This window comes from Canis lupus, chromosome 4 (assembly GCF_048164855.1).
Source record: "Canis lupus baileyi chromosome 4, mCanLup2.hap1, whole genome shotgun sequence".
NCBI lineage: Eukaryota > Metazoa > Chordata > Mammalia > Carnivora > Canidae > Canis > Canis lupus.
In genome coordinates this window covers 12,243,063-12,268,630 of record NC_132841.1, presented here as the reverse complement: position 1 = coordinate 12,268,630, position 25,568 = coordinate 12,243,063, and the positions used below count along the sequence as shown (strand labels likewise).

The window sequence follows — 25,568 nt, the reverse complement described above, 5'->3', positions numbered from 1 at the left end:
TATTTATACATGAAGAAAAAAGCAATTATATAACAGAATTACAAGGTGATCTTATTTTTGCTTAACAGTTATATACAGGAACATATACTAGAAAGACATAAATTAGTATTTTATTGGTAGTTATTTTCAGGTGAAATGATTAAGTGTGCTGATTTTTAAAATCTTCTTTTTGTTTCCCAAATTTTCCACAATGGGTTCCTATTGTTTGTAACTGGGAAAATTATTTATAAGTGAAATAACATAGTATGCACTGTTTAGGATATAGAACCATAAATAAATTTGTTGCTGTCACTGCAATCATATTAAGTAGTTTTCTTTTCTTTTTTTTTTTTTTAAAGATTTTATTTATTTATTCATGAGAGACACAGAGAGAGGAGAAGCAGGCTTCATGCAGGAAGTCTGATGTGAGACTCGATCCTGGGACTCCAGGATCACGCCCTGGGCCAAAGGCAGGTGCCAAACCACTGAGGCACCCAGGGATCCCCAGTAGTTTTATTTTCTATTTCTTTGAACCATTTTATCTCAATTTGAGGTGAACAGGAATATTAGGAAAGTATGATAGAAGAATGAAACTTTTAAATATTATTATTGTTAACTAGAAGAAACTTAAAAAGCACTTTCAATGTATCTGTAGCTTTTATGGTTTGGATTAGCTGGGATCAGAAAGCAAATATTAAAGTGATTTTCCCAGGGTCAGATGACACTGAAAACCAGAACCTGTATCCTAGACACCTCTTTGTTTGATTGTTTTATTCTGTGGATAAAAGTAGAAGAAAGACTTTTTTATACCCTTTAAGCAGTGCAAGCCTTTCAGGGTTACCCAGCATAGAGCTCTAATCAAGAGAACCCGTATGACTCTGCAGATAATAGGGACAAAGGAAATACTAGAGCCCGTTTGAAGGGAATGGGGTCCAAGAGAAGAAACCTGGGAAGGTGGAAGCAGGAGTAACGCCAGATTTCAGGAGGTTTTTAAAGCCTTGAACTTAACACCAATACAAGAAAACAACTTTGGCCTCACTAAACCTATTGAAAAATCCGGACATTATAGAGCCCTTGGGATGTGTATGTGGAGGGCTAGTTCCCAGGGAAAGGAAGGTTGTTGTCAGAAGTAGATTGGAGATAAAAAGTGCTAGGAAGAGAAAATCACTATACTGCTGGAATGATTTAGGGGCATGGAGAGAACTTGGAACTGAGAGAAGAGAATTGAGGACCAGCTTTAAGGTAACTGCCAAAATGTGCCTAGTCAAACTTGAGTGATGTGAAAGCATGTGAGAACCAGGCTCCTGACTTGCCTTTCTGATCATTAACTTACCCTTGCCCCTCAGACTAACACTAATCCAGGTTCTGTTTATCTTGTGCCAAAATCACATTGGTAAGAATGGGATTGTGTTGCAGGTATGCATGGCATTTGTTTGGTTTAAAATGAAGATAATGAGAATCCTAAGTAGCATAGATACTCTGGGAATAGCAAGTATAGAGGTGCTGGCTTATTCAACAGGTAGACAAAGGGCTGGAGAAATTGAACTGCAGAGAAAATGTATTAGATGGCATCAGAAAAGTTGGCAGTGCCCAGACTGCACAGAGCCTTGTAGCCAGGGATCTTAGATTTTGTTGGAGTCAAGGGAAGCCATCGGATGATATCAACAGGAGAAAAACATGCTCAGATTTGCATCTTTAAAAGACTACTCTAGGTGGTGTGTGTTGTGGGTAAGCAGAGAAACAGAGGAGGTAATGTCCGTGCATTGTCCGTGTGGGAGGTGATGGTGGTAGTGAGGATGGAAAGGGAAGAGGAGAGGTGGAAATTAGAGGTTCATATCTTCTTTATGGAAGAGAAAAATATGTTCCCTATATTAGGGAACAGGTAGGATTTGTTTAATATTAACACTTACTTAAGTCTTCTGTGCCTTTTCTTAAGTTCTTTCATTCCTAGAGCTATCCTGATTCATAATTTAAAAGCTAGAATGTTGGAAAGCCAAGAATTAGATGTAATATCACAGTGCCCAGTGGAATGAGGATTTAATATTCATTAAATATTTACCTTTCATTCAAATTAGCCACTCTCCTCCACCATTATTTGTGATCTCCCTTTCACTTCATCTGTCCCTAAACTAAACCTTCATTTGCATGCTTTTTTTCCTGTCCCTGACTCAGAAAGATAGGTATTGTGTTTACTTTGTAATGTTGCTCACTTCCTCATGTTAGATTCCTCCAGAAAGCAGAGCCTCATAGAAAGCCTTAGGTACAAAGAGGTGATCCCAGGAAGCAGGAAATAGGGGAGGAGGAAGAGCTGAATGAAGGCAGGTGCATAATTGAGGTTACCACTTATGTCAACTGGAGATCAGTCCCTGATGACTTGTAAAAATTTCTCAGGTATATCCCTATGAAAGTTGGGAGGCAACAGTGTTTATTCACACATTCCCCTCTTTGTTGGCTGAGGGTTGTCCCCAGAGGAGGTACTCCCCCCACACTTCCAGGCTGAGGGAAGGAGCTCTGCCTCACAAAATCCTTGAGGCAGAAAAGTGAAGAGACTTGGCAGGTGCTAAGAGGGGGATAATTTGAATGAGCAGAACTGTCCATGGAGCTGAAGCATCGGCTATGGCCACTGTGCCTCCTCGGCTGACTACTGCCTGGCAGAGGAAGCAGTTGTCTCATAATTACATATTAAGCGAATAGAAAATGAGATGTTGCAAGGAAGTGCTTTGTATCCAGCTCAGCAAACCAAGTGCTACTATCATTATTAATAATAATGTATTAGAACTTCTGCTCCCAATGGATTCCCTGTCCTCAATATCTTTTCCCAAACTCTTCTTTCTGATTCATGAGGTATTATTGAACCACACTCATGGAAATTCTATCTCCTTTCTCCTCTCAGTCCTGACACTGGCTTCATGTGTCTTACTGCCCACGCATTCTCTGGGCATTGGTATGGTTCTGGCTGTTTCTGGGCTCTGTTCCAGCCCACCAAGGTGAGGAGCAGTATCTATTCCAGTGCAGCTCAGCGCCTTGTATTCAGTATTTCTCATAGTGTCACCAGGGACATAACACTTCCTGCTTCTGCAGTGTGTCCCCTAGGAGGCCAGGTCAGAAACACTCCCCGCACTCCTGCACTCACAGAAGTCCCTCATCTGATATCCTCCTGGATTACTGAACCTGGACCTTTAGGATAATATTTCCCAATTAGGAATCCCCTGAACCACTTGTAAAATACATGTTACCAATGCACTCCTTTGGAAATACAGATTCAGTAACTATGGCCCAGGAATCTGTTTTTAATAACACTGATTGATTGTAATCTTCAGAGGAGTATAGAGGGGGCAAAGCTTGGGTTCTAATAATTACTGTCAGGGCATATTATTATTATTAGAGATTAGCATGCTGCCTCTAGCCATATCTTTCTTCTCCCTCTATGGGAGTTCATTGACCTGGACATGTACATATATGAGTTGAAAAGTCATGAACATCTATTGACCTCTAGTTCTGTTTTCTGTCAGCAGTCTCTTTGGTGGTCATTTTAAATTCAGTGCCTTAATTTCTTTATTTTTGAAGGTGGCTGCCTAGTATTCCTTAGTCCACAGAAATCTGATTAAAAGAAAAACACCAATAAGAGAATGCTTTTAATATAGCTCAGACTCCCCAGAGAAAGGAATTTTTTAATTACTGGTTTTGACGGTTGTTATTGTTGCTAATAATATTACTGGAGTTTATTGGCATCTTGTCTGTGTCTGCATATAGAGCTATTGTTTGTACATAAAGAATGTTTTGCTCAGATGGTTGTCCTCTTGGGATATACCTTTTGTTTTCAAAAGAGTTTCAGGAAACAACAGTCTTACAGTCAGCAGCAGTCATCCGGGTATACATTAGTGTATCCCATGTTGCTTTCTAGATAGCAGCTCAATTTAATGCAGTGGAATATCTTGAACTCTTACGAGTGATTCAAGGTTCAGCTTGGCTCAGCCTTAAGGTTCTGGTTCTATTTGATGCACTCTTGAAAAGCGTACTGGCTGCTGTCCTTTTACTCTTTTTGCCCAGGTTTTCTAAATGTGGGTTAGAGCACCACTTGCTTATCTTTAGCAGGTCGTCTAGGAAAGAAATGTATCTGCTTGTGGGAGTGAGATTCATCCCATCCTGCCAGTCCTGCTAGCATGCTCTAGATGGAGGAGAGAGCATGAGTTTTATCATAATCATGGTATATACACTTGGGAATATACCAGAATTGGCAGCTCTCTACAACCCTGGGATGAATATTTATTTTTTGAAAGATTTATTTATTTATTTATTTATTTATTTATTTATGCATGCTAGAATGTGACAGAGAGAGAGAGAGAGAGAAGCAGCAGCAGAAGGGGCAGAGGGAGAGGGAGAGAGAATCTCAAGCAGACTCAGCCCTGAGCACGGAGCCCAGTGCAGGGCTCAATTTTCTGACCCTGAGATCATGACTTGAGCCAAAGTCAAGAGTCAGTTGCTTAACTGACTATGCCACCCAGGTGCCCCAGGATGAATACTTTATTAATAAATATATGAGTACCTACTATGTGCCAAATGTCATCATTATCCCTAGAGATAAAAATAATAAGCAAGACTCATAAAATCATAGAGTATATAGCATCATGAGTGAGAGACAATCAGATAATTATGCAAATACACAGTTAAAGACTATGGAGCAAATGAGGATCAGAATACAACAAGAACATATAAAAGAGAGACCTGATTGTGAGCTACCTGGTATCTACAGGACGAATGTGTTAATTAGAAGAGAGAGTGGAGAGGGAACAGCATTATGGGCTCAGAACAACACATACAAAGGCCTGAGGTGGAAACAAGCATGGTGCATGTAAGAAACTGTAAGAATATTAGTGTACTAGAAGCAGAGAGGGAGAATGGTATGAATTGAGGTTGAAGAGGTGGACAGGTGCTAAATACTCGAGGATATCCTAGAATACTATAAGAATTTTGGTCACTAAGTGCTGTGTGCAAAAGGGTAGGGACAGATAGTTTTGTAGAAAATGGTTTGAGAGGGTAGAGGGGGAGTAGGGAGACCATGGAGATAGTCCAAAAGACAGATTATAGTGGTTTGGCTTGAGGTGGTAGTGGTGGAGGTGGAGGGAAGAGGACAGACGCAAAAGCTATTTGAAATAAGAAATTTAAGACCTCATAATACAATGTTAATTGGACTTAAGGGAGAGGAAAGTGTCAGAATAACTGTCAGATGTCTTCCATGAGCAATTGGATAGAAGGAGAAGTATTTCACTGAGATAGGGAACACATTCATCTTTTAATTTAGTTATAGATAATTGAAATGTTGATATAAATTTAAAATTTCTATGCTAAAATATTGCTTCTTCACAAATTATTACACTATGATTTGATACTATCCTTAGGCTATGAAAAATATCTTAATGCTTTGTTCATTTTGCTATTTTGAATTCCAATATACCTTCCAAGGGAAGGCCACTGCAAGATGATACTATATATTGGCTCAGCACATGGTTTAGAGTCCCAGAAATATAGGATCGCCAAAAATTTTAGAAAAGTTGCACTTTAATGGGTTGGCTACAACTTTGCAGTCACCAAATCTGGGAAGAAGCTCTTCTAATATCAGTACAAAACTAAATTTTCTATTTCTCTGTTATAATTGCTTTTAATTTGAATTATATCATGGTGGTGATGTTGGTAGTGGTAGTGGTGGTGGTAATGATATGGCAGTGCTGGTGGTTGTGGTGATGACAATAATAGTGATGGCTATAGTGGCAGTGATGACAGTGATGGTGATGACGATGGTGGTGGTAGCAGTGGTGGTGGTGATGATAGTGACAATGACAGCAGTGGTGGTGGCAGATATAGTAGTGATCACGGTGGTGGTGGTGATGGTGATGGTGATGATGACAGTGGTGGTGACAACTATGGTGATGGTGGTGGTGGCGGTGATGGCAGTGGCAGTGATAGTAGTAGTGGTGGCAGTATATAGTAGTGGTCATGGTGGTGGTGATGACAGTGATGGTGGTGGTGATGACAGTGATGGTGATGGAGTGATGTTCAGAAGCATGACACTCCCATCAGTTCTGAGAGCCATAATCAGACTCTGTGGAGCAGAGTCTGCATTTCCTGTTGTCTGTACCAGAGGAGAGGGGGCTGTTTTGGAGCTGACAGAGGGCTCTGACAGGCCTACTCATAGTAGAGATATGCCTGGTTCCTTTCCTATTGTTATTTTGGGTGAAAGGAAGCAAGAAAATTGGAGGGAATGTTTCAGTGTGACCCAGCATTAATATGTAGGCCAGGATTATAAGTGGTTTGAGCAGTATCTTTAAAGATCTTTTAAAAAAGGGAATTTGAGACACCCAGATACTGTTCCAGTTCTCTTTTCATTGCTAAAGTACTCTAGTGAGAAACTTCATTTCTCTTTCCTCTTCTGGCCATAACCTTTATCTTGTTCAATCCACTGGCTTTTTGTTTCTCTATTTTCCTTCTCATGATCTCCAGATAATTGAGATTTTCTAGCATTGTGAGCTTGGGCAGTGCACTTGCATGCCTTGTTCTCCTTGCTTTGCTCTCTTGTTCTCCATTGTATTTAGCGTCTGGTACACCAGAAATCACTGGCTTATCTCTTTGGGTCTTCTCTCCTCATATGAATATTGTAAGTTCCATAAGGGCAGAGACTTTGTTTTATTGACTCTTTTATTCCAAAAATCTGTAATAGTCCCTGGCAGATAGTTAGTGGTTCATAAATATTAATTTAATGAATGAATAAAGTTATATAACTGCCCTGTTTTCTGTTAAGTCAAATGGGTATACTAATGCTAATCTCAGATAGTTACTATGAGGATTAAATGAAATAATCTCAGTACCTGGCATTCCCAGCCTGGTATAGTAAGGGCTGGTAAACTGTTAGTGGTCCTTGACATTTTTCTCATAACCTCTTTCTCTTTGTTATTTAGAATGATATTCTAGTTAGCTTCTTACCTCCTTAGTGATAGATCTGTACTTTCTTCTGTCTACTAACTGGCCAGTTTCAGAGACTGCCCAGTGGCCCTGAGTAGGAAGTCCCAGGTTTTGTCTTTTTCAGCTTTCTCATTCACAAGACTTTGATCATTGTTAATTAAATATATCATGAATTATCATCATTTATAATTCTGTAATGGTATTTTCATATATCATTCTAGAATCCTTGTGCTATTTTTAATACAGCTAGCAGTTGGGGTGTCTGGGTGGCTCAGTGGTTGAGCCTCTGCCTTTGGCTCAGGTCATGATCCGAGGGTCCTGGGATTGAGTCCCACATCAGGCTCCCCACAGGGGGTCTGCTTCTCCCTCTGCCTACATCTCTGCCTCTCTTTCTGTTTCTCTCATGAATAAGTATGTAAAATCTTTCTTAAAAATACAGCTAGCAGTCAGGAATTATCCTATGAGATAGCTGTTGTTATCCTCACTTTACAGACAAGGAAACTGAGCCTTAGAGAAGTTGCTATCTTACCTGTGGGCACACACATCAGGTAAGTAGTAGATCAAGAAATCATATTAGATCTGGTTCCTTGTTTCTTCATTTACCCATCCAAAGGCTTGCACTGAATATGTGCCATAGTCCAGGAACCATGCTAGGCTCTGGCCACACAGCAGGGAAAAAAATCAGCGCTGAACCTGTGACCATTGCATATCACAGTTACCATTACCACAATATCCCTCTACTGAACACACAATAGAGTAGCAATTATAGGGTGAGCCCTGCTCAGGTATTTTTACTTTCCCATCTCAGCCTTGCTTCAAGCTGCAAATATCTAAATCTAAACTCATGAATTGCCTCTCTTTCTGCCAACTGCCTGCTCTCCCCACCAAAATTACATATTTTTCTACCTCCATTAGAAAAACCACCTGTCATCTTTCTAGTCACATGGTCTCAAAACTTTGAAATAGTTGTGATTATCCCATCTTTTTTATTCCACACTTTCCACACATACCCAAGACCTCTTGATTATTTTTTAAGATTTTATTTATTTCTTTGAGAGAGGGAAAGAGAGCTTTTCCTTCTCCCTCTGCCATCCCCTTGTCTCATGCTCTCTTTCTCTCTGTTTCTAATTCCCCAGTTCCTTTCTACCATTCTAATATCAGCCCTGATCTTTGACTTACTGAAATTAGCCCTAAGATTGGGTGTTAGTTTTATCCTCTGCTTCAGATTCCACTGAATTGTTAAGTCTCCTAAAGGCCTAGAGTCTGCTTTTTATTTCCCCAACACTATACCAGGCACATAGGAGACATTCAGATGGTTATTAAATTAATGTAACTTTGATGGTTAGACCACAATTCTTAAACTTGCTCTGGAGATTTATTTGGAGATTATAAGTAGTTTTCCTGGAAGATCATGTGAGTTTATTATAAGTAGGCTGTTCTCTGCATCTCAATAATACATATTTTCAACAAAGTCTATTTCTGCTTTTTTCCATTAATGTTTGCTACCTGTGTATTTCTGCTTTTTTCCATTAATGTTTGCTACCTGTGTATTTGCTATCTGCTAGCACTAAAGCCCTAGAAAAATTTATGGTTAAACTATAGACTGGTAAATATTTTTTCCACTAAAGAATATCACTCTTCCATTCTTCTGGTGCTACCATAATTCTGTAGAAACACAGTTTGAGAACCAGTATATATTACAAAGAAATTATGAATCATTCAAAATTTTAGATGTTACTGGATTGGACACATGAACTCCTCCTCCTAAGAGGGTTTTGCCTATTTGTGGGATAGAATAATTTAGTATTTTCTGAAGCCCTGATATTACTATGTTTGCAACTCAGGGAATTGATGGGGATAGGATGAGTGTGCCAGTGGTCTTCTTCCTCACTTTCTTTTCCCGTTTGAATGATCGCTCCCTGAACTCATTGTTGGACCCTCAACCTCTCATACTCAGGAGAGACATGCTGATTTGTGCAGATGTAGTAGACATCAGTGCATCCTAGAGAATTTTGTTTTACCATCTCCTTGCTTTTCTCATTGGAAGTAAATTGTTTGCACAGTTAGCAATGCCCTTGGACTGAACAAATTTTGCATTCATAAGAATATTTTGAAGAAGTTATGCTTGTGACATTTCTAAATGTGCATCATGACTTAAAGAAATCATTAATCTTGTTGACCCTTTAGAAGACATATATACTTTTTCAGGACTCAAATTGAAGCTGAATAATAACTGTAAATAGTTATGTCCCCAAATAAATCTTTTTATAAATGACTTAATGGTGACTAAAGCTTTTATTAAGAAAGCAGGCCTTTTTATAAGGATAATAACTATAATTTGATATGCTTCTTATATAATAGCATGCAAACTACTGCAGAAAAACTTGGATGTTACATAATGGATCCTATTATATCATAAATTTGACAAATCATGATTTTGAGCTCAGCATCTGCCTGTAGTGAAGTTTTGCTTTTTTGTATTTAAATTTAAAAAATTGATTCAGAGTAGATTTGCCTTATTTTGATCATTTTCTTTTATTAGGAACTATATAGTAGCAAAACACAGCTTCATCGTGTCACCTACAAATTAATATATTTATTGTGTTAGTTACAAGGTAGGATGAAATTTCCAACTATCTTCAGTGAAGAAATGGTATCTTTCTGTACGACTATAAGAAATCTATCAGATCACATGCAGAAAATTTTTTTGAATTAATGAAAAAATGTTAAATTTGTATTAGCTCCTGATGATTCAGCAGTGTAGAAAATGGACATAATTACTCATTTTTTGAGCTTACATTTTAATGAGGAAATGGAAATAAACAGGTTAATTTCAAATAGTGATAAGTGCTAAGAAGAAAATCTAAGGACAGTGTGATAGAGAGTGTGGAGAGGGCTACTAAGGTAGAGGCATCAGGAAGCCCTTGTTGGGAGGTGACATCACAGCTGCTCTGAGGCTTATATGCTGTAAGAATCAGTTTTGTGAAGATCTGGGGGAGAGCAGTCTGGGACAGTAATTATGATGATTTCAACAGGGCATCAGTCCTTTGTGTTCAGGAAACCAAGAGAAGACCAGAGAGGCTGGAGTGTGGGAGAGTGTGTGAACGTTGGGAAGGCACGCTAGCAGAATTCAAACACCATCATGTGTTGCAGGCTATTATAAGGAGAGAGTTTATTCTGTGGGCAGTGGGACACCAGTGAGGGGCTTGAACAAAGGTACAGCCAGATCTGTAGCTGGCAGCTTCAAATGTGCAGTGTTGAAAGATTTCTTTTAAATGTAAATAACTTTTCTTTGTATTTTACAGAATCGATCAGAGGGCTGCCATTTGGTCAAAGGATGCTTTTGAGACTCAGCAGGACTTAAATGAGGTAGTTGCCATCATTGTTGGTTTTATGAACATGAGTTAGCCAATTATGAAATTTATTATTCTTTTTCCTAGTATCAGGAATTCTTTCTGATGAAAACTTTTAAGTGTTTTTGCTCTTAAGTAAACTTGTTTTCCGTGTAGCTCTTTGGGTAATGCTTTTTCTTGCGTTGGAACAAATATATTTAAAATATCTGTGAGATTGCTCACTACATCTTGGGCCTAAACCAAATCCAGCAGTCATTTCATTATTATTTTCAACTTTGTTTCAGGATTACATGACCATGGCTGTGGCAGTTACATTTGTAACACTTTCTCTTAATTTTATTCTCTATTTCTATGGCTTTTGTAGTCTCAAAGGTAATCATGCTTACTATTTTTCCATGGAGTATGATATCGTTTGGTGTTTACAGTATGGTCTTCTTAGTATATTTTGAAACATTGAAGTCCTATTTTCCAATTCAAATGGTTTCTCACCAAATCGAGTATCACTATATTAATGTTTGTTCTAAATTTTCTTTGAAATAGATAATTTAATTCTCCTCTTGGAAATCAATATAACGTAATTAGGATCCCTGTTATTATGAATGCCTTGGCTTAAGACCTTGGCTTGAAATACTGTCTAGTTTCCCTAACCCTCATTTTATAATTAAAGATCAGTGAGTGGTATATCTGATTAGGATCATAGCAAAAGGAATGAAAAGACCTGATGCTCAGATGCTGGGAAGAAAGATGATGAACTTGAGGCAAACTTTGTCATTTTGAGATTGATCTCTTCTCCCCTCTCCAAGAAAAAGGCAATTAACTAAATTTAGGGGGTTTTCTTTTTCTTTTTTTTTACTTTAGAACTTGGCAGAAATGAATAACCAAAGGTAAACCAGCTGCCTGATTAAATCAAGTTAAATAAATAACTAAAGTTGTGGAAAATGACCTAAAGTTAACAACACAGAACACTCCTTGTTATTTCTTTGTGCATAGAGACAGCCTTCAAATTCCACAACCTCACTCATGGTAACAAGAGTGACAAAGAGTTTGAGAAGAAAGAGGCAAGAGCCTGAATCAATGAATGCATTGTGAACAAGCAAAATGCTAGCTATAAAGAAGCACTGATTTGTTTTGACATAAGTGACTAGAAAAATGAGGTGATTGTAAGAGTCAACTTTGATGGGTTTCAAGTATTTGGGAGAAACTCAGATTTGTGAGCTAGAAATCATGAGAATGCTGAGATTACTTGAGCATTCTGAAATCACAGCTGCACAAAACTCTATTTGAAAATCTGCTTTCCCGTATTTCTTCACTATACCCGATTGGGAAATTTCATGAAATGTGCCAGTTTACTGATCTGGGATTACAGAGCAAGAGCATCGAATAGAGACATGCATTCAAACGAGCAGGCAATGCCTTATTTTAAATGTGTGCTCTTCCACGATAAGGTGGGGCTACTGATCCAAACTGATTGATAAGAGTGAGTGTGCGCTCAAAGTGTTTTGTTCCACTCAAGGGGTAAACTGTGTGGGATTTTTGTTCCAATCCACATCCTTTTATGCAGTTTCTGTTGGGATTAAAATTTAAGGGCCAGGGGAAACCCTAGAAAAGCTTGAATGGGAGCAGCATGAATGGATCCAAGGCCGTGCAGGGAGGGTTGATGTCATTGATGAAGACCTCCTTTAGGGATCCCTGGGTGCCGCAGCGGTTTGGTGCCTGCCTTTGGCCTAGGGCGCCATCCTGGAGACCTGGGATCGAATCCCACATCGGGCTCCCGGTGCATGGAGCCTGCTTCCTCCTCTGCCTATGTCTCTGCCTCTCTCTCTGTGACTATCATAAATAAATAAATAAATAAATAAATAAATAAATAAATAAATAAAAGAAGACCTCCTATAGAAATATATTTAACTAAGTTTTTCTCAGCATTTCCCAAATGTATGGAAAACCAAACTTTTATGGAGGAATGCCATCATAACACTTTTTTTAGGCAAGAATCCTATGGAACACAGGTGGGAAACACCGCTTTAGTATTTTTAATTGAAATAGAAAAAATATGTAATAGTCCATATATCCTAAATGTACAGCTGTATGAATTCTCATAAAGTATGTGACTAAGACCTAGATTAAGAAACAACATTATCAGCCTCCCAGACACCCCTTTGTATTTCCTTCCAGTCACTACTCAATAAGAATAACTATTCTTCAGACTAAAATAGGTTTGTTTTGTCTATTATTGAGCTTTTCATAAATGCACTGTGTGTGCTTTTTTGTATCTGGTTTCACTTAGTCAGTATTATGCTTCTGACACATTCTTACATATTTGGCATGTAGTTTTCATTCTCCTGGTTGTAACCCATTGTATGTTTTCCCCCCTAGTTTTTGATTATTATGATAAGTTGCTACTGATAATATTTTTTATTAACTCCTATTTTATAGGAGGTATTCTTTCCACCTCTAGATGGAAATGCAAGGTAGACCTTTTTATTATGTTAGCTGTCTCTATTGCTTTGTTCCTTTCTTGTATTTATTTACCACTGGCCCCACTCAGCAGCACACACACACAGCTAACTAGTTCTCTAAAAAGAAGCCACCAGTTCCATATCTGCTTTCTTTCTTTACTCCAATTGCAACTCTCAAGTCAAAAGAGTTTCTTGAGTCTCATGCGAAGATTGTCCACAAATATTTTCCAGACATTTCCATAGACCCTAATGCTGTATATGTATAATAAAAATTTTAAGGTGCTACATATGTTCTTTATATTTTTCTAAAATTTCATATCTGGTAATTTACTTCTACTTTTTGAGCTTTTTAAATTATACTTGCTCTGTCACAGATAGATGGGCCTCAGCTATAGTTCAGTTCCAGAGCTGGCACTTGACCCAAGATCTCCTATACTCAGTAAGGTGATACATGGTGTGCTGTATCTACATATAAGCATCTGTCTGGTGTATTCCCCTACTTTCTCAGTGAACTGGCTACAAAGTTCAATACTTTTTTAGGTAGGCTGCACACCCACCATAGGGCCCTCCCAGTGAATTGGAAAACTCACTCACTTATTATTTCCACTTGGCATGAGTATACATTTGATTCTGGCAAGTCTCCCTTTTCCTAAGCCAATCTCAAACTACCAGTCTTTGACCTTGGGTCTCTTGATAGAACTTGCAACCCCATCCCATGAGTTTTGGTACCTCTGAGACTGTGCTATAAGAATTTGTTTCTGCGGGGTACCTGGGTGGCTCAGTGGTTGAGTGTCTGCCTTTGGCTCAGGTCATGATCCTAGGGTCCTCACAGGGAGCCTGCTTCTTCCTCTGCCTATCTCTCTCTCTCTCTCTCTCTCTCACTAATAAATGAATAAAGTATTTTTTAAAAAAGAATTTGTTTCTGAAAAACTGAGTAAATGTCCCTGCTGCCACTGAGCTGAGCTTTCACATTTTTTCTCTATAAGACATTAGAAGGTTTTATTTGTTGGTGTCTTCTGGATCATGATTGGAAAATATTCTAGATTTGAGATCTACCAATGTCTCATTCATCTTTTTTTTTTCTTAAATATTTATTTATTTATTTGAGAGACAGAGAAAGAGACAGACAGACAGACAGACAGACAGAGAGACAGAGAGATAAAGAGAAGCCTCAGGCAGACTCCTGCACTGAGCATAGAGCCTGACTCTGGGCTCAGTTCCAGGACCCTGAGATCATGACCTGAGCTGAAATCAAGAGCTGGCCACTTAACCAGTGAGCCACCCAGGTGCCCCAAACAGTATCTCATCCATCTTAATCCTTAGTTTTAGTTATTCCTCCATATCCACATACTTGATAAATACTCAATAGATTAAAAAAAATGAAAGAGAACAAATACTGTTTTCCTTCTCCATATCCTAGTAAATCCCCTTCCTGGCTTCATTTCCAATTAAGAAAAATAACAGATGTGTAAAGAACACTAATGGATCATCTCTTCCCTGAGAAAGCATGCCATATTGGGTCTTCAAACCACTTTTTCTATTAGAGACTGTATGTCCTGAAGCATCACATCAATTTCATTTAGTTTTTTAATTGTAATATTGGGGCAGGAAGTTCTGAATTGGGTTAATTCTAGAAGCCCTTTCAGTTTTAACACTTAGTAATTCTACCCATTCCCCCTTTTTTCCCATTTTCCCAATGCTTGTAGAATTTAGTCACAGGTTCCTGTCAAGGATGAACAAGGCAAACCATCCCGGAGTTACTGAGGGGTAAGCCTCCCCAAGGCCAGTCACCCAGAGGCCTAGTTTTGGCAGCAAATATTAGATCTTCTCTGTTACTTTCTTCTCTTGAACTCTTCACTCACCATGAGTTGGCTTTGTTTAGTGATGTACTTGTTGTATTCCTTTCTCTTGATTTTTGCATGTCTATTACTGCATTTGATTTGTGGTTACCATTAGGTTTGTATATAACATTTCTGCATCTAGCAGTCTATGTTAAGTTGACGGTCACTTAAGTTTGAATCCATTCTTTACTTCTCTCCCCCCATGTTTTAGGTATATGGTGTCATACTTTACACCATTTTAGTTTGTAAGTCCCTTGACTGATTTTTACAGATATACTTATTTTTACTGCTTTTGTACTTTTTACTTTTCTTACTCTTACTTATGGTCTTCTTTTTGACTCCCAGAGTCCTCTTTCAGGGCTGGGTTAGTGGTCATGAAGCTGGTTTAGCTTTTAGGTGTCTGAGAAACTCTTTATCTCTCTTTCTGTTCTGAATGATAGCCTTTCTGGACAGGATATTCTTGGCTGTAGATTTTTGCCACTCAGTACTCTGAACAGATCAGCCACTCTCTTCTAGCCTGTGGAATTTCTGCTAAAAAATCCACTGATAGCATTATGGGGTTTCCCTTGTGTGTAGCTATTTTCTTTTCTCTTGCTGCTTTTAAAATTCTCTTGTTATCACTACTTTTTACCATCTTAATTATTTTGTGACTCCGTGTGGACCTCCTTGGGTTGACTTTGTTGGGGGGCTCCTGTGCTTCCTGGATCTAGATAATCTGTTTCTTTCCCCAGATTAGGGAAGTTCTCAGCTGTTATATCTTTTAAATTAATTTTCTGCTTCCTTTTATCTTTTTTTCTGAGATCCCTATAATGTGAATGTTATTATGCTTGATAGAGCCTCAGAGTTCCCTAAGTCTGTTCTCATTTTGCATAATTATTTTTCTCTCACCTGCTCAACTTGATTAGTTCCCATTACTCTGTCCTCCAGGTCACTAATTCATCCTTCTGTTTCCTCTAACCTACTAATTATTCCATTGAGTGCATTTTTAACTTCATTTATCATGTTCTTCATTTCTGATTTTTAAATGTTTTCTGTCTCTTTGTAAAGGATCTCATGGAGATTCTCCACTCTTCTTAAGTCTTTATGTGTCTTTATGATCATTACTTTAAATTCTCTATCAGGCATATTACTCACCACCATTTAGCTTAGGTCTCTTTCTGTGTTTTTTTTTTTTTTCCCTGTTCTTTCACTTGGAACATATTCCTCTGTCTTCTGATTTTATCTAACTTTCTGTATCTGTTTCTCTGTTAGTAAAGTCAGCTATCTGCTATTCTTGAAAGGAGTGGATGGGCTCTGCATTTTTAACAAGGGCGTATTTGCCTTTTTCCAGAGGGGATACAGTTGCTGTTGAGGGCAGCTGAGATAATTCTGCAAAAGGTACAGGGGTAGGGTGAGTGTAGTACTCATAAGTTTTGCATGCTGGTCCTCTTCTTCCACAGGGGACATGCCACTGCTGCCAAGGCCAGGGCCAGCCAGGGGCCTGATCCACATAAATACATGTGGGCATAGCACACAGTTTTAACAAAGTGTGTGCATCTTTGCAGGGGAGATGACCTACTGCTTCTGCTATAGCCAGATGGAGGTCTTGCAAAGCATGCTGTCTGGAGACATAGCATTGGCAGGTTTTACATTGGTCTTTTAGGAAAGGGGGCTTACAAGCCCCAGGACTGAGACAGGCCAGTCTGGAGGGGGCAAGGCATAGTGTAAGCAAGTTAGATAGTGAATACTAGGCCTGTTCTGGTTCCCATATGTAGCAATGTGTTGATGCTGGAGTAGGAAAGGGAAATGACACCTGCTAGACCTTTAGTTTTTGGAAGAGTCTTCCAGTGAAATCTGTCTCTCTGGAACATAGCAATTAGTAGATAACTCTCCCTCCTATATGCTCGGGGCACTTTTCAAACTGCTGCTTCTATGCTGTATCTCCATGGGCTGTTTGTTTTCCTGTCTCTTTAAGGACAGAACTCAGTTTCTCCTTGCCCTCCTGGCTCTCCCAGAACTGAACCTACTGATTTTTAAATTTACAGGCTTTTAGTCCTGCTAGTTGTAAGAATTCATGAAATTTGGCCCTTCTGGCTTACAAAGCCAAGTGCTATAGTTCTCCGTCTTCCAGTTGCAGGCTCCCCAGTGTGAGGGTCTAGTTCTCTTCCCTCTCCACATCTGTGGTTCCCTCCTGTGGGCAGTGACAGTACCTTTAGCTTCCCACTATGTCTCTGCCCTTCCTACCTTCTCCCATGTGGCCTTTTCTCTATATTTGGTTGTGGTATTTATTTGCCAGTCTTTGGATTGTTTTCTGAGTTATTTACACTGATTATGTGAGTGTTATCTAATTGTATCTGTGGGGTGAGGTGAGCTTAGGGTCCTCCTACTCTACTATTCTTCCCTGGAAGTCCTCTGGGGAGCAAATACTAAATAGTGCTTTAAAAGTGACATAATTGTTTAATATAATTATTTATCAATCCTATAAAAGAGAAAGAGAAGCTACATGACCAAAGGTGAAGAATTGAGGCCAACTGAGCTGAATAGTACAGTCATCCCAAGGAACAGACTGAAGCTGTGAGTCAACTTGGATTTCTTTCTACTTGCCCAACCCCTCTCTTCTGTTATCACCTTACAGAAGGAAATGGTCACTTCAAAAAATGACCATTACTTTTGTGCTCAGGAAAAAAGTGTTTTATTTTCTTATCTGATACTTTTGTAGGTGTTCTGTACTTAACTTCTGGATAAAGATAGTTTCTGCTTAGTAAATAAGAGTTTGTTTCCATTTGAATTTTTGCCTGGAATTCTAAGGTCCTAGAGGTAAGGTCAGCTACAACATAATGGGCCCTGAAAGAGAAATTTATCTTTAATTGCTGTCACATAGTTTCCTTATTTCCTTTCCCTCTGAGGCTTGTTGGCTATAAAACTATGGACCAGTATACAGTTGACCTCTCTAGGCCTAAAGAACCAGTTTACAAGTATGAAAAAAAAAAATCTTGCCACAGGTTAATGTTTACCCAAAATAATTATGTCAAACACAAAGAAGCAGATACTCAACACTGGAATTGGAAAATGAATAAATACATGCCACATTAGTCTTTTGCCTGCAGTAAACCCTACAACTTTGATGTAAGGATTTCAAGGTGGCTTGGTTTTAAGGGGTAATTGAGGGAGATACTTCCGGCTTCTTCCATGTCCCCAGAACCAAACTTTGGAGACATACAGTTCCCACTAAGTAAGAAGTCCAGGTAAAATGACTGTTGGAGCACAGAAGAATCTGGAACTTTAATATAATTAAGAGGCTAGAAAAAGTTTACTTATAGGGTAAAGTGGAAGAGGTGGAAGAGATGGAGATTGCTCTTAGAAGGTCTGAGATCCTGGAAGTTTATGGAAATCTGCTCAGATGGCCAGCCATAGTTAAGAGGAATTGGCATTATAGTTAAAGAGGATGAGGAATTATGGGGCCAGATATTACTATGGCTATCAGCTTAACACTGAAGTAATTTAATGTGGAAGGGGCCTCTGATAGAAAGGAAGAAACCAACCTAAATGAAAGTCACTGAGTCATGTACATCCAGATAATGGAATGCCATTTATAGGGAGAAGAAATGGATAATTTAGCAGTGAATATCAAAACAGTAATGCTAATCTAACCTTCTTACCCTACTGCCCTCTTTTTAACTCTGAAGTAGAGAGTAGGAAAAAGAAATGGTTTCTGAAAGTGAAGAAAATTCTAGTCATATTGTGTTAACTTTTCTAATGGAAGAACAGTATTATTGGGTATGCCATTTTACCTGGTAACCAATAAAACCTAATATACCTGAAACAAGTCAACACTCCTGAGTTATTTGATATCATATTGGACTCCTTTTATGAGTGCTTAGAAGAAGGTAATAGAATATTTTAAATGGAATGAATATTCTCAAATGCAGTTCTATTCTGAGGATTCCATTCCTCCTTGAGTTTACAGAATAGAGTTAGAACATTTTAGGTGTTAATTGACCCTATATGGCATCCTAGAGCATCTCTATGGCATCTATACCTATGGCTGCTTTGAGGTTTAGTTTTGACCTTATCAAAAATAGCTGGGACATTTCCAGGTTTGTTCATTGTATCATCACTCTTAGTGATTTGTGCAAACTAGAGAAAGAAAAGATGCACAAAGTGTGACTGGATTTGGTCTTGTGTTGCATTACATTCTGATTGAAGTACTACCATAAAAAACAGTATCCTTAGGAGTGCTGTTGGAGTTTTCAAGAAGGGCCTATGTTATAAGAAACAAGTGTAATTATTAGCATGCAGCAAATGTTCAATAATGATCTAATATCAATAATAAGAAGTTCTTATATCATGAAGAGGACCTCTATTTTATTTTGCTGGCCATGAAAGGGATCATTTATCTACCTAAAATTAGTATGAAAAATTCATATTTCTCTTGCATAACTACTATTACCCTTTATTTGTTGAGTTATGCTAGTCAAAATAGCTCAACATTAGCCTCAACATCAAAGTCTATGAAGAATACTTCAATACTTTAATTTTGTTAAAGCTAGTCCAGTTTTCACATTTGTAGTGTCCCTTTTTGAGCCTATATGCACGTGTCCATATGTGTATTTTCATGTGAAAAATTTGATTGTCTTTTTATCACCATCCAAAGTTTAGCATATAGATATTTTGACCTTAAGTCTATCAGAACTCAAGGTGATACTTACTGTTTCATTTGAAATCTTTCTCCCTCAAAACTGTCTTAATATTGAGAAAATATTATAATAAATGGCTTCTTTAGGACTTTGATACTCCTCAGTTAGCTAAGTGGTATTATTTCTAAAGGAATAGCCAGCCGTATTTTTCTATTAAAATGCAAACCCAGTCTATAGGGTTTAGCTGTAGTTCAGAATTAATTGAAGATTTTTCTTTTTCTTTTTTTTCAAGTATCTGGGATTTTACTTCTTGTGACTAAAAGTCAGTTCAACCTGGCTTTAATAGTAAAGCCAGGATTTTTTTTTTAATTTTTATTTATTTATGATAGTCACACAGAGAGAGAGAGAGAGAGGCAGAGACATAGGCAGAGGGAGAAGCAGGCTCCATGCACCGGGAGCCCGACGTGGGATTCGATCCCGGGTCTCCAGGATCACACCCTGAGCCAAAGGCAGGCGCTAAACCGCTGCGCCACCCAGGGATCCCGTAAAGCCAGGATTTATTGACTTAACACAGTTGTAACTTTTAGGATCAGGGTAGACTCTACACATGGTAGATTCAGGGATTAAAAAGTTGTCATGTAGGTGCCATCTCTTTCCATCTCTTAGTTCTGCTTTACTATATTGGCTTTATTTTTAGGTTGCCCTCTCTCTGGGGACATTATTCTTACAGCTAGCAATTCCAGTATATATTAGTTTTCTATTACTATGTAATAAAAACTTAGTAGTTACTAATGTCTATTTATTAGCTCATAGTTATGTAGGTCATAAATCTGGGTGGATTCACTTGGATTTCTACTCAGAGGTCTCACAAAACTGAAATGGGGCATCAGCTGCAATAGGATCTTATCTGGAGAAGTTTCCATGTCCAAGCTCATTGAGGTTGTTGCCAGAATTTAGTTACTTGGGGTTATAGGACTGCGGTCCCTATTTTCTTGCTGGTCATCAGCAGGGGACAGCTCTCAGCTTTTAGAGGCTACCTTCCTTCCTTCTCACAGGGCTGCCTTCATCTCTGAGCCACCAACAGCAAGCCAAATCTTTCTGTACTTCAAATCTCTCTGATATTGTCTTTTGCCACCAGCTAGTAGAAACCCTGCTTTTAAAAGTCTTACCTGATTGTGTCAGACCCACCCAAATAACCTCTGTATCTTTGGTCAGTGAGTTAAGATTTAATTAAATCTACAAAATCCCTCATAGCAGTAACTAGCTTAGTGTTTGAACAACCAGGGTACAGGAATCTTGGGCCATACTTCCTACCACAGAGTGAGTCTCTTCTTTCTAACTCCAAAAAGTTCTATACTTTAGTTTCATTTATGTAGCTTGGGATATAGAGCTCCTTGCTGAACTATGACCTTGGGTTTGGAATTAACTGATTGGCTAGATGTAGACTATATTTCTCACTTTAGGTCTAGGAGTGTTGTATCAGAAGATTGGTAAATGGATGCTGGACTGCATAACATTGGTATCGGAAAGCATGATACCCAAGATAATTTTCTTGTGTGCTGGACCACTTAAGGATGCCATTTGGCACTTTTTTATATGGTTTTCTGAGTTAAGATAAAGTGATCTTGCTTCCTTACCAAGATTTCTTCCTCAGCTAGAACAGTGTCCTATTATTCATTTAATTTTAGCCAACTTTTTGTCAGTGTCAATGAGGACATCCTGTAGCAAACATGGTCATAGTGTATACCCTGGTTCTTATTCTCAGTTAAGAGCACAACACAGCAAAGAAGCTTGGAACTGTGTCCAGGTTTTTTTTTTTTTTTTTTTTTTTTTCTCCTGCTATTCAGAAGCAACTATCCAGCCTGGATTCTTATTTCTGGGGGAATCAGATCTGTGGTCCTCACCATCAGAAATCCTTAGAGTGGTGCTGGCTGAAAAGGTAGAAGCCGTGCCAACAACTGCCTATATTCTCCCTCATCTGAGAATTAGAAAAACTTCAGAGGTGTTGAGCTGAGCAGAGAAGTTGTAACAACCCTTACCACAACTGATTCACCTGTGTTTGTCTTTTGCCTACCGGCCTTCCCCATCTCCCACACTCCACTGCAGCTTTGTCCCATTGGCCGCTGCTCCTCCTTCTGTTGTGCTATCATGATTCTTTTCCTTATTGCTCACTCTTTCATTTAATTTTTTTCATGCTACTAGTCTCATGCTTTCTCATGGAACACTATGTCTACTGCAGAGACTCCCGGGTGTCAGGCTGTGTTGTTGTTTTCATTGCTTCATAACAACAAAACAAACAGACAAACCAACCAACCAAGAACAATGCAGTGAGTTTTTCCATAACACTGGTATACATTTATTTAGAGATTGTTCCTAAATAACTCTCTTATTTAGAGATTGGTTTTAAAATTTCCATTTTGTGATGAAATGATGAGGAGGATTATTTGTTTTTTATTTGTTTTCCCACAGGCTCTTACTTGGCAAAACATAAAGCCAACAGCTTTCATATATATATATTACATTCCCTTCACCCCTAACAACTTACAAAAGATATTTCTGCTGGTTCTAAGACTGAAATTTTGCCTGAAAGCTTTGACCTTTTTGAATTTTTTTTTCTAAGGAGTAATTATTATTTCAGTAGCATTTATTAGAAGCAAATAGGCATCCAACTCTGTTTGGTACTGAGATGGAGTATGGGACTGTAGTAGAATGAACTTTGTCATCTCTTATGATCATCACAAGTCTAGTCCTCATCTGTAATCATAAAAAATTACAAAAAAATTGTTTTCTTATGATGAGAACCTTCAAGACACTTTCCCAGCAACCTTAAAATATGCACAATATAATTGGCCATAGTCATTATGCTGCAAACCACATCCCCATGACCTATTCATTTCACAACTGGAAGTCTATACCTCCTGAGTTTATCCACACATTTTGCTCATCCCCAAATCCCCTAATAGAGTGGCAAGCGCCACTCTGTTCTCTCTATCCATTAGTTTTATTTTCTTTGTAGATTTCGCATGTAAGTGAGATCATATGGTATTTATCTGACTAATTTCATTTAGCATAATACCTTCAAGGTCCATCTATGTTGTTGCAATTTTATTTTAATTTCATTCATTCATTCATTATTTATTTTAATTCCAGTGTAGTTAACATAGAGTGTTATATGTCATATATATTTTATATTAGTTTCAGTTGCACAATATAGTGATTTAAAGAATTTCATTTATTATTCTGTACTTATCAAGATAAGTGCATTCTTAATTCATTCTTTTTTATGGCTTAGTAGTATTGTATTTGATATATATATATGTATAAACAGATATCATATCTTCTTTTCCATTAATTTATTGATTAACATTTGAATTATTTCCAGATTTTGGCTATAAAATAATCCTGCAATGAGTATAGGGAATGCATATATCTTTTTGCATTGTGTTTTCATTTTCTTTGAGTGAACACCCAGAAGTAGAATTGCTAGATCATATGGTAGTTTTGTTTTTAATTCTCTGGGAACCTGCATATAATTTCCATAGTGAATTTACCCTCCCACCAACAGTGCATGATGATTCCCTTTTCTCCATGTCCTTACCAAGTGTTATGTCTTATCTTTTTGATAATAGCTAAATTATTATTTTAAATCCTAAAATTTGTATGGAACTACAAAATATATCAAATAGCCAATGCAATCTTAAGAAAGAACAAAGCTGGAGGTATTGCAACACCAAATTTCAAGATATTCTACAAAGCTGGAGAAACAAAACAGTATGGTACTAGCACAGAAATAGACATATAGATCAAAGGAACAGCATAGAAAACCCAGAAAAAAAAACCATACCCATATGGTCAATTATTCTATAAAAAAGGAGGGAGAATATACAGTGGGGGAAAGGCAGTCTTTTCGATAAATGGTGCTGGAAAACTTGGGCAGCTGCATGCAAAAGAATGAAACTAGACTGTTTTTTCATTTACCATACACAAAAATAAACTCAAAATGGATTAAAGACCTGATAATGAGACTTGATACCATACAATACCTAAAGAAAATCTGAATAGACTGACTGTTAGTAATGAAACTAAATCAGTAATAAAACAATTTCTAACAAAAAATAGTAATTTCCAACAAAAACTTCCAACAAAAAAATAGTAATTTCTTGGACATTAGCCTTAGCAACATCAGCCTTAGCAACATATTTATGGATATGTCTCCTCAGGATAGGGAAACAAACACAAAAATAAACTATTGGGACTACACTAAAATAAAAAAAATTTTGCACAGCAAAGAAAACCATCAACAAAACAAAAAGGCAGCCTAGTAAATGGGAGAAGATATTTGCAAATGATATATCCCTATAGGGTTAATATCCAGAATATATAAAGAACTTACACAACTCAACACCAGAAAACCAAATAATCCAAATAAAAAATAGAGGACCTAAATATATATTTTTCCAAAGATATACAGATAGATGAAAGACACATGAAAAGATGCTTGACATCACTAATCATCAAGGAAACACAAATCATAATGAGACATCACTTTACATCAATTAGAATGGCTAATGCCAAAAAGACAAGAAATAAGTGTTGACAAGGATACAGAGAAAAGGGAACCGTCCTGCACTTCAGTGAAAACAAAAAGAAACAAGCGGGACTATATCAAACTAAAAAGCTTCTGCACAGCAGAGGAAATCAACAACAAAATAGAAAAGAGAGAATATCTTCAAATCATATCTCATAAGGGGTTAATATCCAAAATACATAAAGAACTTATAACACTAAATTGCCACCAATTTAAAAATGAGCAGATCTGAATAGACAATTTTTTCAGAGAAGATATACTGATGGCCAACAGACATATGAAGACATGCTGAACATCACTAATCATCAGGGAAGTGCAAATTAAAACCACAATGAGATATCACTTCATCCCATTAGAGTAGCTATTATCAAAAAGACAAGAAATAACACTTGGTAAGGACATGGAGAAAAGGGAATCATCATGTACTGTTGGTGGGAGGGTAAATTCACTATGGAAATGATATGCAGGTTCCCAAAGAATTATAAGTATGATTTTAGCTGTAGTTTTTTAAAATATAGCCTTTACATTGTTGAAGCATGTTTCCTCTAAACTTACTTTGTGGAGTTTTTATCATGAATGGATGTTGTATTTTGTCAAATGCTTTTTCTGTATCCATTAAGATGATCATATGGTTTTTATTTTTTCTCTTATTAATGTGATGCACCACACTGGTAGATTTCCAAATACTGAACTATCTTCATATCCTTGGAATGAATCCTACTGGATCATGGTGAATGATTTTTTTAAGTGTGTTGTTGAATTTGGTTTGCTAATATGTTGAAGATTTTAACAACTATGTTCATCAGAGTACTGGCTTGTGGTTTTCTCTTTTTATAGTGTCTTTGCCTGGTTTTGGTATCAGGGTAATTCTGGTCTTGTAAAATGAATTTGGAAGTTTTCCTTTTTATATATATATTTTAATTTGAGAAGAACAAGTATTAACACTTCCTTAAATGTTTGGTAGAATTTACATATGAAGCCATCTGGTTGTGGACTTTTATTTGTTAAGAGTCTTTTGATTACTGATTCAATTTCATTACTAGTAATCAATCTGTTCAGATTTTCTATTGTTTCTGATTCAGTTTTGGGAGATTGTATTTTTTAGGAATTTACTCATTTTTCCTAGATTGTTCAAGTTGTTGGCATATCATTTTTCATAATGTTCTCTTATAATCCTTTGTATTTCTGTGGTGTCAGTTCTTATTTTTCCTACTTCATTTCTGATTTTATGTATTTGAGTCCTATTGCTTTTTCTCTCAATGAGTCTGGCTAATGATTTATTAATTTTGTTTATTTTTTCAAGACCTAGCTTTTGGTTTGATTGATCTTTTCTATTTTTAAATTTCTGTTTCCTTTATTTCTGCCCTAATCTTTATTATTTCCTTCCTTCTCTCTGCTTTTAGCTTTGTTCTTCTTTTCCTAGCTCTTTTAGATTAAGGTTAGGTGGTGTGTTTTTTTTTTTTTTTTGAGATCTTTTTTGTTTTTATTTTTGTTTTGTTTTGTTTTATTTATGATAGTCACAGAGAGAGAGAGAGAGGCAGAGACACAGGCAGAGGGAGAAGCAGGCTCCATGCACTGGGAGCCCGATGTGGGATTCGATCCCGGGACTCCAGGATTGCGTCCTGGGCCAAAGGCAGGCGCCAAACCGCTGCGCCACCCAGGGATCCCTCTTTTTTGTTTATTGAAGTAGGTCTATATTGCTATTATCTTCCATCTTAGAACTGCTTTTGTTGTATCCCAAAGATTCTGAACTGTTCTTTCATTTTCATTTGTCTTCA

The 25,568-nt window shown here is 37.6% G+C and overlaps 1 protein-coding gene across 10 annotated transcripts in view; it reads left to right on the top strand.

The window, feature by feature from the left end:
- The window catches only part of FAM13C (family with sequence similarity 13 member C), a 251,300-nt gene that overhangs the window by 165,568 nt on the left and 60,164 nt on the right, over positions 1-25,568 (top strand). For all 10 annotated transcript variants that reach the window (XM_072823165.1, XM_072823164.1, XM_072823163.1 and 7 more), the window contains one exon: positions 10,242-10,305. In XM_072823165.1, the coding sequence (XP_072679266.1) occupies positions 10,242-10,305 (64 nt within the window). The remainder of the gene's footprint in view (positions 1-10,241; positions 10,306-25,568) is intronic.